The sequence below is a fragment of the Microcebus murinus genome, chromosome 28, assembly GCF_040939455.1.
Source record: "Microcebus murinus isolate Inina chromosome 28, M.murinus_Inina_mat1.0, whole genome shotgun sequence".
Taxonomy (NCBI): domain Eukaryota; kingdom Metazoa; phylum Chordata; class Mammalia; order Primates; family Cheirogaleidae; genus Microcebus; species Microcebus murinus.
The window spans coordinates 1,588,558-1,601,439 of NC_134131.1; the positions used below are offsets into that span (position 1 = coordinate 1,588,558).

Below are 12,882 nucleotides of genomic sequence, written 5' to 3' on the forward strand. Positions count from 1 at the left end.
ATTACCATAGTTCTTTTAACAGATATCAAATTATGGCAGTAAATAATTAAAATACATGTTCGTATACAGGAACCCGAATTACCCACATATGTTTTTTTGTTTTTGTTTTTTTTTGAGAAATATTTTTTTTTATTTCTGCATATTATGGGGGTACAGATTTTAAGGTTTCAATAAATGCCCATTTTCCCCCCTCCCCCCACAAGTCTGAGTTTCCCTCATGACCATCCCCTAGATGGTGCACATCTCACTCATATATGTATATACCCGCCCCCCTCCCACCTGCCCAGTACCCTAACCCACATATGTTTTTATGCCAACAATTTACCATTTAAGAGTGCATGTTTTTATATAGTAGCTAATGTGGCGCCACCGTGTGGCAATAGCACAAACCTAATTTACAATTCATTGGGCCTACCAGCTTTGAAATTTACATTTCTTTAAATGAATTTTTAAAAGTTTTGTGGAATTCGTTTTTCATATGTCAAACTGCCTAAATCATGATAGTTCAAAACCATCTAAAACCTGACATGCAACTTTAGGGAAGAGAAATGTGCCTTTCACCGAACCTGAGTCACCTGGTGTTGACTTGTCTGAGGTGCTGTGTACCGTGTGCTGCTTCTCCAGGTGAACCGTCCCATTGGCAGGGTACAGATCTTCACTGCAGACTTGTCTGAGATTCCCCGGTGCAACTGTAAAGCTACTGATGAGAACCCCTGCGGGATAGATTCCGAATGCATCAACCGCATGCTGCTCTACGAGTGCCACCCCACGGTGTGCCCTGCTGGGGGGCGCTGTCAGAACCAGTGCTTCTCCAAGCGCCAGTATCCAGACGTGGAAATTTTCCGCACATTACAGAGGGGCTGGGGTCTGCGGACAAAAACAGATATTAAAAAGGTGAGAAAACTGTTAGCTTTATTTTCTTCTTTTCAGTTGCTTAATATGATCAATTCTTCTTGATGAATGTGAGAAAATTCACATAGAGGAAAATAATACAGCTTTGGGATTAACCTTATTGTGTCTTGCCATATCCTTCCACAGTTTAGAGGCTTGAGAACAGATGGTCTCCTTTATCTCTGAAGTCTTCTGTATTGATCATGTTCTTTATGTAAGGGAATGGACAAAAGAGGGAAATTAATAGAAAAGGTCTGGCTCTATCAACTTTTCTGTGGAAATCCTAGAATCTGTGGTTAAGAGAAGACAAGTCAGCACATGATACAGAGGTGTTGATTACCTACTAATAAAATATTCTTAGTGGGGCAAACACAGGTCTGGATTCATGGAAAATGAAGGAGAAGAGGGTTAGGCCTCATTGAATGAAAATGCAGTAATATCTTCAACTTCACAGGATCTACAAGTTCCTAATAAATAGTTAAGATGATACGGTCTTTATGTAAAATAAATCTTACTTGACATTTTGGTAAAATAAGCCTTACTCTGGTTATACATTTTAAAGAATTTTATTGAAATTTCTTTCTAGGAAAGGCAGTGAATATGGGTTGGTCTGTTCAGTCATTTGCCAAATAGTTATTATGTAATCTGCTGTGTGCCACGCCTTGTGCTTAGGATGCAATCAGTAGTCAGTAAGAGAAGCACTGTCCGTGCTTGTGTAAGTTCACATTCTAGAGAGGGAGCAGCAGTGAATAGATCGTCTCCCAGTGATGAGCATAAAGGGCTCTGGAAGCATGTGGCAAAAGACCTGAAACTAGCTTGTCTCTGAGAACAAGTCTCTTTAAGTTGAAACTTGGATGGTGAATAGCTGTTGGCTCAGGCAAGGTGAGCACTAACGCCTTGCAGGTAAGGAGGCAGCATGTGTGAAAGCCGGTGTGATGGTAGAGTAGGGAGAAAGGTTGTGTAAAATGTGCAGGGGTGATAGGCAGGGCAGCCCTAGGGAAGATGAACACAGTTTAGAGAAACCGACTTTCAGCCTCTTGGGAAAGTAAAAAATTGACCATCCGTGTCTGCATTAGAAGGAAGCTTTAGTTGACTTACTGTTCTTCCATTCTAGAGCATCGTTAGTGTCTAATGTATCTTAATCTTTCTGTTGGTGGCAGTGGTGGGAGTGGGAAGCTGGTTCTCATTATCAAATAGTTGAGGCATCATAAAGTAGCTAATTACAAAATTATATGCATGTAATATGCTTTGGAAAATTTGATATTTTCATTAATTTTTTTAAAATAAAGTATATACATGCGAACACCTGTGTGCTTTTTGCCATTAAGTCAAGGGCTATTTCTTGTTCTAGGGTGAATTTGTGAATGAGTATGTGGGTGAGCTAATAGATGAAGAAGAATGCAGAGCTCGAATCCGGTATGCCCAAGAACACGATATCACTAATTTCTATATGCTCACCCTAGACAAAGTAAGTAGTGGAAAGTACTGTTTCCATTGTTGTAAGATTGTGAGATTTGTGTTGTCCCAGCCATAGCGTTCATAGGCATGTCATGCGTTACCCAAAGAGGGTCTTTTCCCTCTCCATGGAGATTGCCTGTTCAGGGTTCTCAAGCAGATAAGATTGGTCAGTCCATGGCCAAAGCAAAAACTGCTTTTTAGCATTCTTTTTTAATGATTCGTTGTAAACTCAGGATTATATCTTTTAGGGTTTTTCCTATTGGATTAAAAGTTGAAACGAAAAAAGTAAATAAATAATCATTCTTTTGCCTTTTTATTTTATAGGTTGAGAAGCTGAATTTTTTTTGTTTGTTTTGTTTTCTTTTGAGACAGAGTCTCACTCTGTTGCCTGGGCTAGAGTGCTGTGGCGTCAGCCTCCGCCTCTCAGGTAGCTGGGACTACAGGCATGAGCCACCGTGCCTGGCTAACTTTTTCTATTTTTAGTAGAGACAGGGTCTCGCTCTTGCTCAGGTTGGTCTTTAACTCCTGAGCTCAAGCAGGCTTCATGCCTCAGCCTCCCAGAGTGCTAGGATTACAGGCATGAAGCACCACACCCAGCCAACAAACTGATTTTTTAAATATTGTGTTAAGAAAGTCTTATAAATTGATTGTAGAACTCAATTTAAAGACCTGAGTCACCTTTCTCATTTTAGGAATTTTCTGATTAGTTTCATTTCATTGATGCCTACAATTGCATTTGGGAATTTATTCCTAATTCCAGTATCCTAGTGTGTATATTTTCTGTGTATTTGTGATTCCTGTTTGTATCTGAATATTAGTTTCTACTTTTTTCTTCATCCATTAGCTTTTGTCACAGAACCTTTCCTGGTACTTGCCTTTGTAAACATTTCTCAAGTTATGTACTTAATGACTTGTGATGTCTTCACCTCCAGATATTCTAGGTTGGGATGGGGACTCTGTCTCAGTATTTAAATCTCCTTAGGTGATTTCTAATGTCCATCTGGGTTGAAAACTTCTAATTAGAGGATGGGACAAGCTGTTGTTTCTGTGACAGCATAGAAACTTCAGCATAAATCTGAATTACCTGGTGGTCTTGTTGAACTCAGATTGCTGCACTCCACCAGGTTTTCTGCTTTAGTATATCTGAAGCACAACCCAATAATTTGCATTCCTAACAACTAGCGAGGTAGTGATGGTTCTGCTGATCCCAGGGATCACACTAAGAATCACTACTCTGGGAGATTCAAACTTGACAAATAGGAATTCTAGCTTATTAGAATAGTCAGGTTTTTATCAACAGCAGATCTCTTAGAAAGTCTGATGAGCAGCTTCTCTTGGAATTCTAGGACCGAATCATTGATGCTGGTCCCAAAGGAAACTATGCTCGATTCATGAATCACTGCTGCCAGCCCAACTGTGAAACACAGAAGTGGTCTGTAAATGGAGACACCCGTGTTGGCCTTTTTGCCCTGAGTGACATTAAAGCAGGTAAGAATCATTTACGGATTCTGGAGCTAAGATCCAAATTTCAGGTTTTATCATCTAAAAAATCCCTTATGTCCTCTATGCCACTATGTGAAGTTTCCAAGCTCCTGAGGAAATATGAAGACTTTGCAGGTGATCCTTGGGCATGGATTTTGTGTGTGTGGAGCGGGGTGTGTTAAAACAAATATAAAATGTATCATTTTAACCATTTTTATGGGTGTGGTTCTCTAGCATTATGTTTATTTACATTGTTGTGCAGTCATCATCACCACCACTCATCTCCAGAATTCTTTATCTTCCCCAGCTGAAACTCTGTACCCATTAAACACTAACTCCACATTCTCCCCTCTGCCTACAGCCCCTGGCAACCACCATTCTACTTCTTATCTCTGAATTTGACTACTGTACGTACTTCACATAAATGAAATCATGCACTATTTGTCATTTTGTGACTAGCTCATTTCTCTTAACATAATGCTTCAAGGTTGGGGCATGTATGGTTTCAATGGAATAAATTCTCAGACCTTTAACTTTTATGTGAACTCCCTGATAATTGGTCTGCTTTGGAAATTGCTGTCTCTCCAGATCTCCTTTTTTACAATTGCTCTTCTCCCACTATATAAACCAAAAATTTCACCTCTCAAACCTTAAGGGTTATGGACCTAAGGCTATTTTTAAAAACAAAAAAACTCCTCACCTCTGGGATGCCAAAGTAGACAGTAGAGAATGCACTCCTCTGTCATGGCCTGCCTGGTGCTTGTGTTTCTAAGAATCAGAGTCTGGAGATAGTTGTAACCAGATTAAATAATAAGATGTGTATTTGAATTGAAAGTAAATCTGATAATGGTGAGTGGTTTAATAGTAAAGTTATATGATGGATATTTTCCATAAATTAAAGGGTCTTAATCTACAGCTTCAAGGTTTTGATAAAACTGTTTTAATCCCTGGTAGTCTAGTGGTTAGAAAAAAACAGTAACTATTTTATATATATATACACATAGGCTTATCTGATACCCTCAGAATTGCATGAAATATCAAAATCAAGACTTGTGTCTAGGGCCGGGCGCGGTGGCTCACGCCTGTAATCCTAGCACTTGGGAGGCCGAGGCAGGCGGATCGCTCGAGGTCAGGAGTTCGAGACCAGCCTGAGCAAGAGCAAGACCCTGTCTCTACTAAAAAAATAGAAAGAAATTAATTGACCAACTAAAAATATATATATATAAAATTAGCCGGGCATGGTGGCGCATGCCTGTAGTCCCAGCTACTAGGGGAGGCTGAGGCAGTAGGATCTCTTGAGCCCAAGAGATTGAGGTTGCTGTGAGCTAGGCTGATGCCAGGGCACTCATGTAGCCTGGGCAACAAAGTAAGACTCTGTCTCGAAAAAAAAGACTTGTATAAAATTTGTGAATTTTGAAATGTACAGTAAAGTATATGGTTTTTCAAAATGAGTTTTGCAGGGACATGAGTGAAACAGTTGAAGATCATTGTCCTATACTCAAACTGAGATGGAACTAGCCTAGGTAGTTTGTATTATACACTTACTGTTGAAGCAGAAATCCTGTGTGAGCAATCTGGAAGAAGACCTAGTTCTTTTTTGCCTAGTCTGCATTGTTGACCTCAGGAAGCATTAATCAAGATAAAATAATTAAAAAGCAATATGGTTAGCTCTTGCTCTGTTTTTGTGTTCATCTTTAAATTTTATTTAGTCTGTGGAAACTTCTCCCAGCACTTCCACATCCAATGTATTTTTTCTCTACAATTAAATATGCTGCCCAAGAGTTTTTTAGTCTTTTTAGAATTTTCAAGGTTTTGACAATTTTCAGATTTTAAAAATTGAGCCAATAGTTCCTTTCTCTGTTTTGCAAACAATTTGCTTCATATAAAGCTGTGGTCCCCAACCGTGGGCTGGGAACTGGTAGCAGTCCATGCTGTGTTAGGAACTGGGCCGCAGAGCAGGAAGTGAGTGGCCCAGCAGAAGTGAGCAGTGGGTGGGTGAGCGAGCAAAGCTTCCTGTTATTCGCAGCTGCTCCCCATCACTCGCATCACTACATGAGCTCCGCCCCCTGTCAGATCAGCATGCTTCTCTTAGGAGTGCAAACCCTACTGGGAACTGTGTGTGTTGAGGGATCTAGGTCGTGCTCCCTATGAGAGTCTCACGCCTGGTGATCTGAGGTGGAGCTGAGGCGGTGATGCCAGCGCTGTGGAGTGGCTGGCTGCAAATACAGATGATCATTACCAGAGAGGTTCGACTGCGCGATAAATGCATCATCCAGAAACCATCCCCACCCCCTTGCCACCATGGAAAATTGTGCCAAAAAGCTTGGGGACCACTGATAAAGTGTTAAATAATTAAACAACACTTGAGCATCACTATGCACTGCACTCTGCTTGATGCTGATTTTTAAAATGCTGACTTGTTTCAAGTTTTTGGAATGCATGGCTTTAGGCTAAAATGTATAGATTTCTGCTTTGCAATGGGAGCAATTTAGTAAATATATCTTATACTAGATACTATTCTAAGCATGTTATCTCATTTAATCCTTGCAGAAATGCTGTAAAGTAGGTAGACTTCTGTCAGTTCCACACTTCTGCTCAGACCCTTCTGTCCATTTCCCACAGGATAGGCCTCCTACCACGTCTAATCACAAATTTTTCTTCTCCTGCTGTGTTCACTCAGCTCAGTAGTTTGTTGTCAAAATTCGCAGACCTTGTTCTTGTCCTCACTTCTAGTCTGCATGGATGGGATGGGCAAAATGAGACAGCATGTAATAAATGTCAGGCTGAGTGCCTGGACAGATGGAGTCAGGACTTTCATCTTACTTCCTGGGCTCTTCACATACCTGTCGCTATCTCCCACAATTGTTCTCCTCACTTCTTGTTTATCTCTTTTCTTATATTCTTTGCCATCCTCGATAACTACAGAGCCATCAAAGATTATTGCATATTCTTTTATAGAATGATATCAGTGTTTCCTTTATGAATGCTGATACCTTCTGATTTAGTTTAGCTCTTTGTGTGATTTACATAGTGTATATTCCGTGAGTGACAAGTTATGCCAAGTATCCTGCAATCTTACATTCGTGTATATGGTGGAGTTGCCTTACAAGCACATCAAATCTATAAGAGTTCAGTTACATATTCATAAATTTTTTTTTGATAAGAATACTGTTAATAGGCCGGGCGAGGTGGCTCACGCCTGTAATCCTAGCTCTCTGGGAGACCGAGGCGGGCGGATTGCTCGAGGTCGGGAGTTCGAAACCAGCCTGAGCAAGAGCGAGACCCCGTCTCTACTATAAATAGAAAGAAACTAATTGGCCAACTAATATATATATAAAAAATTAGCCGGGCATGGTGGCTCATGCCTGTAGTCCCAGCTACTTGGGAGGCTGAGACAGAAGGATCGCTTGAGCCCAGGAATCTGAGGTTGCTGTGAGCTAGGCTGATGCCATGGCACTCACTCTAGCCTAGGCAACAAAGCGAGACTCTGTCTCAAAAAAAAAAAAAAAAGAATACTGTTAATAAAGTCACCCAACATTTAATCCAGTAAATTAACAGCGGGTGTAAGATGGGAGATACGCCCCTGCTGTTACCTTCGTCAGTCTGGGTTCCTGCAAGTTCCTTACAGTGTGAACCTCTCACCTGGCTATGAATGATTCTACTTTTCCTACAACGTGACCCCTAAATATAAGGCAGCTGCTTTATATTTTGCTCAACTGAATAAAGAAATAGGATCTATTTCCAACATTAGATGAAAAACTATGTTTTCTTTTTTTTTTTTTTTTTTTTTTTTTTTTTTTTTTTGAGACAGAGTCTCACTATTTGTCCCGGCTAGAGTGCTGTGGTGTCAGCCTAGCTCACAGCAACCTCAAACTCCTGGGCTCAGGAGATCCTACTGCCTCAGGCACCAGAGTAGCTGGGACTACAGGCATGTGCCACCATGCTTAGCTAATTTTTTCTATATATTTTTAGTTGGCCAATTAATTTCTTTCATATTTTTAGTAGAGACAGAGTCTCGATCTTGCTCATACTGGTTTCCAACTCCTGACCTTGAGTGATCCTCCTGCCTCGGCCTCACAGAGTGCTAGGATTACAGGCGTGAGCCACCACGCCTGGCCTATGTTTTCGAATAGTTGAAAAAACTATGTTTCAGCTGTTAGTCTCACTGATAAAAGGTATGTCAATCTGCAATGGGAAATCTTCCCAAGATTTGACAATGTTTTTTTTCTTTGTTTTCTTTTTGTTTTGTTTCAACCTGCCTCTCAGGATGAATTTTTGGGTTTTTTTGTTTGTTTGTTTGTTTTTTGGGTTTTTTTAAGAGACAGGGCTTCAAACTCCGGGCCTCAAACAGTCCTCCTGCATTGGCCTCCTAAAGTGCAGGGGATGACAGGTGGGAGCCATGGAGCCTTGCCCTTCTGGGCTTGAGCCACCACACCTAGCCAAGACTTGGCAGTTTTCAATATGAATGGTCATCACTTCTATATGTTAGCTGTAAGCCAATTACTCCCACCCAGAAGCAACTTCTAAGTTTGCAAATTACTGCTATGTAATTCTTTCAATAAATTTGTGAGATTGTTATTTCACTATTTAAAAAATGGGCTACTACTCCAGGCTGGTCTCCAACTCCTGGCCTCAAGCAATCATACTGCCTTGGCCTACCAAAGTGCTGGGATTATAGGCATGAATCACCGCACCCAACACATAGTTTTATTTTTCATACTTGTTTGTGTGCAATTCAGAAAAAATTTTACACACTTTTTCTAAATCTTTCTAAGATAAAAATTTGTGTTTATGTATATATGTGTGGTTTAAAAAAATAAAGAAAGAGCTATTCGTGGTCCTGATTCCCCCAGCTAAGTTGTGGCATACCTGGGATATACGGCCAGTTTCTGGCCTAGATCTTTATAGCATTACTCTGCCTTTCTCTCGAGTGCTGCTGGGTGAGCTCACCTGGGCAGCACAGACTGATAGGTTTTCTTCATACTTGCATTTCCAGTACCTGGCACGTTGATAATAGAGTAAGTTAGTTTTGGGTAATGAATTAATATATTTTGAATCTGAGTGGTTAGAAAACAAATGAAAAACAACTTGAGTTAAAATCAATACATCCATAGTAAAAATTATCTTAAATATTACTTGTTAAGCCATTTCAATTTTTCTGTTATTAAGTTGTAGTAGTGATTTGATAATTTTATAGGATTAGAATTTGTTAATGTAGTTGTGGGATTAGTTAAATAATTTTTTTTAAAAAATTCCCTGTTTAAAATTAATCTGTTGGAGCTTGGTATCCTTTGTAATTAATACAGAAATAATGTAATTAAAACCATAGATATTATTGAAACCTTAAAATCTGTACCCCCATAATATACCAAAATAAAAAAAATAATTAAAAAAAAAAAAAAAAAGAACCAATTAAAAAAAAAAAAAAAAAAAAAAAAAAAAAAAAAAAAAAAAAAAAAAAAAAAAAAAAACCATAGATATTAATATTTTTATGGTCTCTTATGCAGGCACTGAACTTACCTTCAACTACAACCTCGAATGCCTTGGAAATGGAAAGACCGTTTGCAAATGTGGAGCCCCGAACTGCAGTGGCTTCTTGGGTGTTAGGCCAAAGGTACCACCATTCCAGCCCTTTGCATTGGGAATAGTGGTGCAGTCCTTCATCTCTGACAGTGTTAGGGCTCAGCCTTCATTGTAAGAAGATATTCTTTTGAAATAATGACATTGAATAGGTATAGATAGGGCCACTGGCAATTTGCTAAGCAATCTGATGTCAATTCAGTTACACAAGAGAGGGTCTTTGGGTATTGTTGGAGTGTCTTATGCAATCTGACTTTAATTGGTAATACTTTCTAGCTATGAAAGCTGTAAAATAGAAACTTCTTTGGTTACCTCCCACCTCATTGTTGGTGTCACCTTAGTTCACTCATATCTCCTAATAAGCTACGTGGATTCTTGGTATATCTGTGCCTGTCTGTCTCTCACTTTTTCTAAAGATACCAAAGAATCTGTAATTGAATTTAAAGTTCTAAATGTAATAAAATACCACAGATGAGAAAGTAGGACTCTTAATCTCAACATTATAACAAAGTATAAATGTTGTCTGTCTTCCTGTTTTTTTGTGTACATTTTAACTGAATTGTAATTCTATAATTAATTATTTATAAGTTTGTATCCTGGCTTTTCTTAAATATTATAAAAATATTTCCTTACTTTTACATAATTCTCTTAAACATGATTTTTAGTGACTTTAATTTTTATACAATGGATGGACATAATAGATGAATATCTGGGTGCTTAAAGTTTCTCTATATCATAAGTAACTACACACTGAAAATTGAAGTTTAATTTTCATGCTAAGTAGACTGCACAGTGACTCCAATTGGCTATTTCCCTTGATGTTTTATTTGATTATGAAGCACCACATTAACTGAAAAATGCAAATTATCATAGAAACCAGTAAGAAAAATTATTTGAGCAATAACATGTGAAAACAAAGAACACCCACTAATTATTGTTTGATCTTGTTAAATAAGGAAAATCATCTCTATATTATATGGAGTTTTGTTTTGCTGTTTGTTTGTTTGGTTGGTTGGTTGGTTGAATGGTCTTGTTCCTTAAGAAGCCAGTTGTTTCCTATGAATTAAAACAGTAATTGAGTTTAGCCCATAGTTACTGACGTGAGGTGCACTGGGGATGTCAGTTTCTGCATCTCTACGGTTTCACAGGAATCAGTGGGAGAGAAATGCTGGGAAAGAAGTTTAGAAATGGGAGGTCACTGTGGCTCAGTAAACATTGGCCTATTAGAATGGGCAGGACCTTTATTAAGCCCTGTAGATTGGTCTTGTATGTTTCTAAGCTAAAATGAATTTCTGGTGAAAGCCACAGGGTTTGGTGACTAAGCGTGGCCTGCATGAACACACAGGAGGCCTGCTGGTTGCACAAGGGTCTGTCTGGGAAGTGGTGGACATTTACCTAGTTTGATTTAAAGGCGCATAGTCTTTTTGAAGACAAGGGCCGTGAATTTTTTGTGTCTTCCTAACACACGGCGCATAGAAAGTGTTCAGTGAAGTTCACAGAGTAGTCTTCTTTAACTTTGAAATTAGACAAACATAAAAATAAAACTTATGAAAGGATGACATTTAACACCACTTTTGTTGTCAGCAAAAACACATATGGCCTTTTCTGCTTCGCTCATGTGGCAGGAGTAGTTAATTGATACAGAAGTGGTCGTCATTGCTGCCATTTACATAGATTGGGTATCTATGATGTGTCAGGTGCCTTTGCTACATTTTGTCTTCATGAAAGTCTATGTGGACTGTCTTTTCCGAGAGAAGAAACTGAGACTCAGAGAGGCTAGTTAACCTGGTTAAGATTAGTACTAATATATGTTGACAGAATGCTGACTGCTCAATATCTGACCTCTAGAATCAACCGATTGCCACAGAAGAAAAGTCAAAGAAATTCAAGAAGAAGCAACAGGGGAAGCGCAGGACGCAGGGTGAAATCACTAAGGAGCGAGAGGATGAGTGTTTCAGCTGCGGGGATGCTGGCCAGCTTGTCTCCTGCAAAAAGCCTGGCTGCCCAAAAGTCTACCATGCGGACTGTCTCAATCTAACCAAGCGACCAGCAGGTTGGTGCCAAATCCAGAGTGCTCCTTCTCTGGCAGGATATCCAGGGTCTCATGCCATTTGCTTCAAATTCAGTCTGGAAGAGAGTGCCCACGCATGTTGTTGAAGGGTGTGGTCTGTGTTCATATTTTGGAAATAAATGACAACAGAGGCTTAAAATCCTTGATTGTAAAGAAAGGAACAGAAACTAACCTACTGTGTATCCAGAACTTTACTTATATTTACGTTATTTCATCCTCCCAGCAACCCATAAAGATGATTTTTCTTCCATGTTATGAGGAAACACAGAGTCAGACTGGTGAGATGACTTTTCACAAATAGATGGAGGAGCTGGGTTGAAAGCCAGGTTTTCTCACTCCAAGGCCACTGTATCTTGTTACCTTTCCAGAGAAAGGCTGGGGCAGAGCAGAGCCTTTGGGTTCTGGTCAGCAATAGATGGATTGCCATCCTATTCGCCATTCCCATGCTCCCATCCCCCTATTGGGGTCTCTTCCCTTGCAAAGTAGACTTTTTTCCTCTGAAAGAGATGTGATTATATCAATTAACATATGCGAGGCTGGGCGTGGTGGCTCACACCTGTAATGCTAGCTCTCTGGGAGGCTGAGGCGGGAGGATTGCTCGAGGTCAGGAGTTCGAAACCAGCCTGAGCAAGAGCGAGACCCCGTCTCTACTATAAATAGAAAGAAATTAATTGGCCAACTAATATATATAGAAAAAATGAGCCGGGCATGGTGGCGCATGCCTGTAGTCCCAGCTACTCGGGAGGCTGAGGCAACAGGATTGCTTGAGCCCAGGAGTTTGAGGTTGCTGTGAGCTAGGCTGACGCCATGGCACTCACTCTAGCCTGGGCAACAAAGTGAGACTCTGTCTCAAAAAAAAAAAAAAATATGCGAAAGCTGCCCAGGTGGATGTACTAACCAGGAATTTGTGGTTGGAGATGTTTAGCCTTTGGATGGTGATTTGGTGTTAGAGGACTTTAGGGATTTGGATATGCCATTCTATTTTAAAGGGCAAAAAAGAAACTAGTAGGGGCCGGGCGCTGTGGCTCACGCCTGTAATCCTAGCTCTTGGGAGGCCGAGGCGGGCGGATTGCTAAAGGTCAGGAGTTCAAAACCAGCCTGAGCAAGAGCGAGACCCCGTCTCTACTATAAATAGAAAGAAATTAATTGGCCAACTGATATATATATAAAAAATTAGCCGGGCATGGTGGCGCATGCCTGTAGTCCCAGCTACCTGGGAGGCTGAGGCAGTAGGATCACTCGAGCCCAGGAGTTTGAGGTTGCTGTGAGCTAGGCTGACGCCACGGCACTCACTCTAGCCTGGACAACAAAGCGAGACTCTGTCTCAAAAAAAAAAAAAAAAAAATGAAACTAGTAGGGAATCATTCCAGGCTAAGATTATACATTATTAGTGGCCTGCT

The 12,882-nt window shown here is 40.1% G+C and overlaps 1 protein-coding gene across 8 annotated transcripts in view; it reads left to right on the forward strand.

Annotated features, from left to right (window-relative positions):
- NSD1 (nuclear receptor binding SET domain protein 1) overlaps positions 1-12,882 on the forward strand; it is a 158,908-nt gene that overhangs the window by 138,500 nt on the left and 7,526 nt on the right. For all 8 annotated transcript variants that reach the window (XM_075998474.1, XM_012787320.3, XM_012787318.3 and 5 more), the window contains 5 exons: positions 625-894; positions 2,243-2,359; positions 3,696-3,837; positions 9,339-9,445; positions 11,260-11,464. In XM_075998474.1, coding sequence (XP_075854589.1) covers positions 625-894; positions 2,243-2,359; positions 3,696-3,837; positions 9,339-9,445; positions 11,260-11,464 — 841 coding nt within the window. The remainder of the gene's footprint in view (positions 1-624; positions 895-2,242; positions 2,360-3,695; positions 3,838-9,338; positions 9,446-11,259; positions 11,465-12,882) is intronic.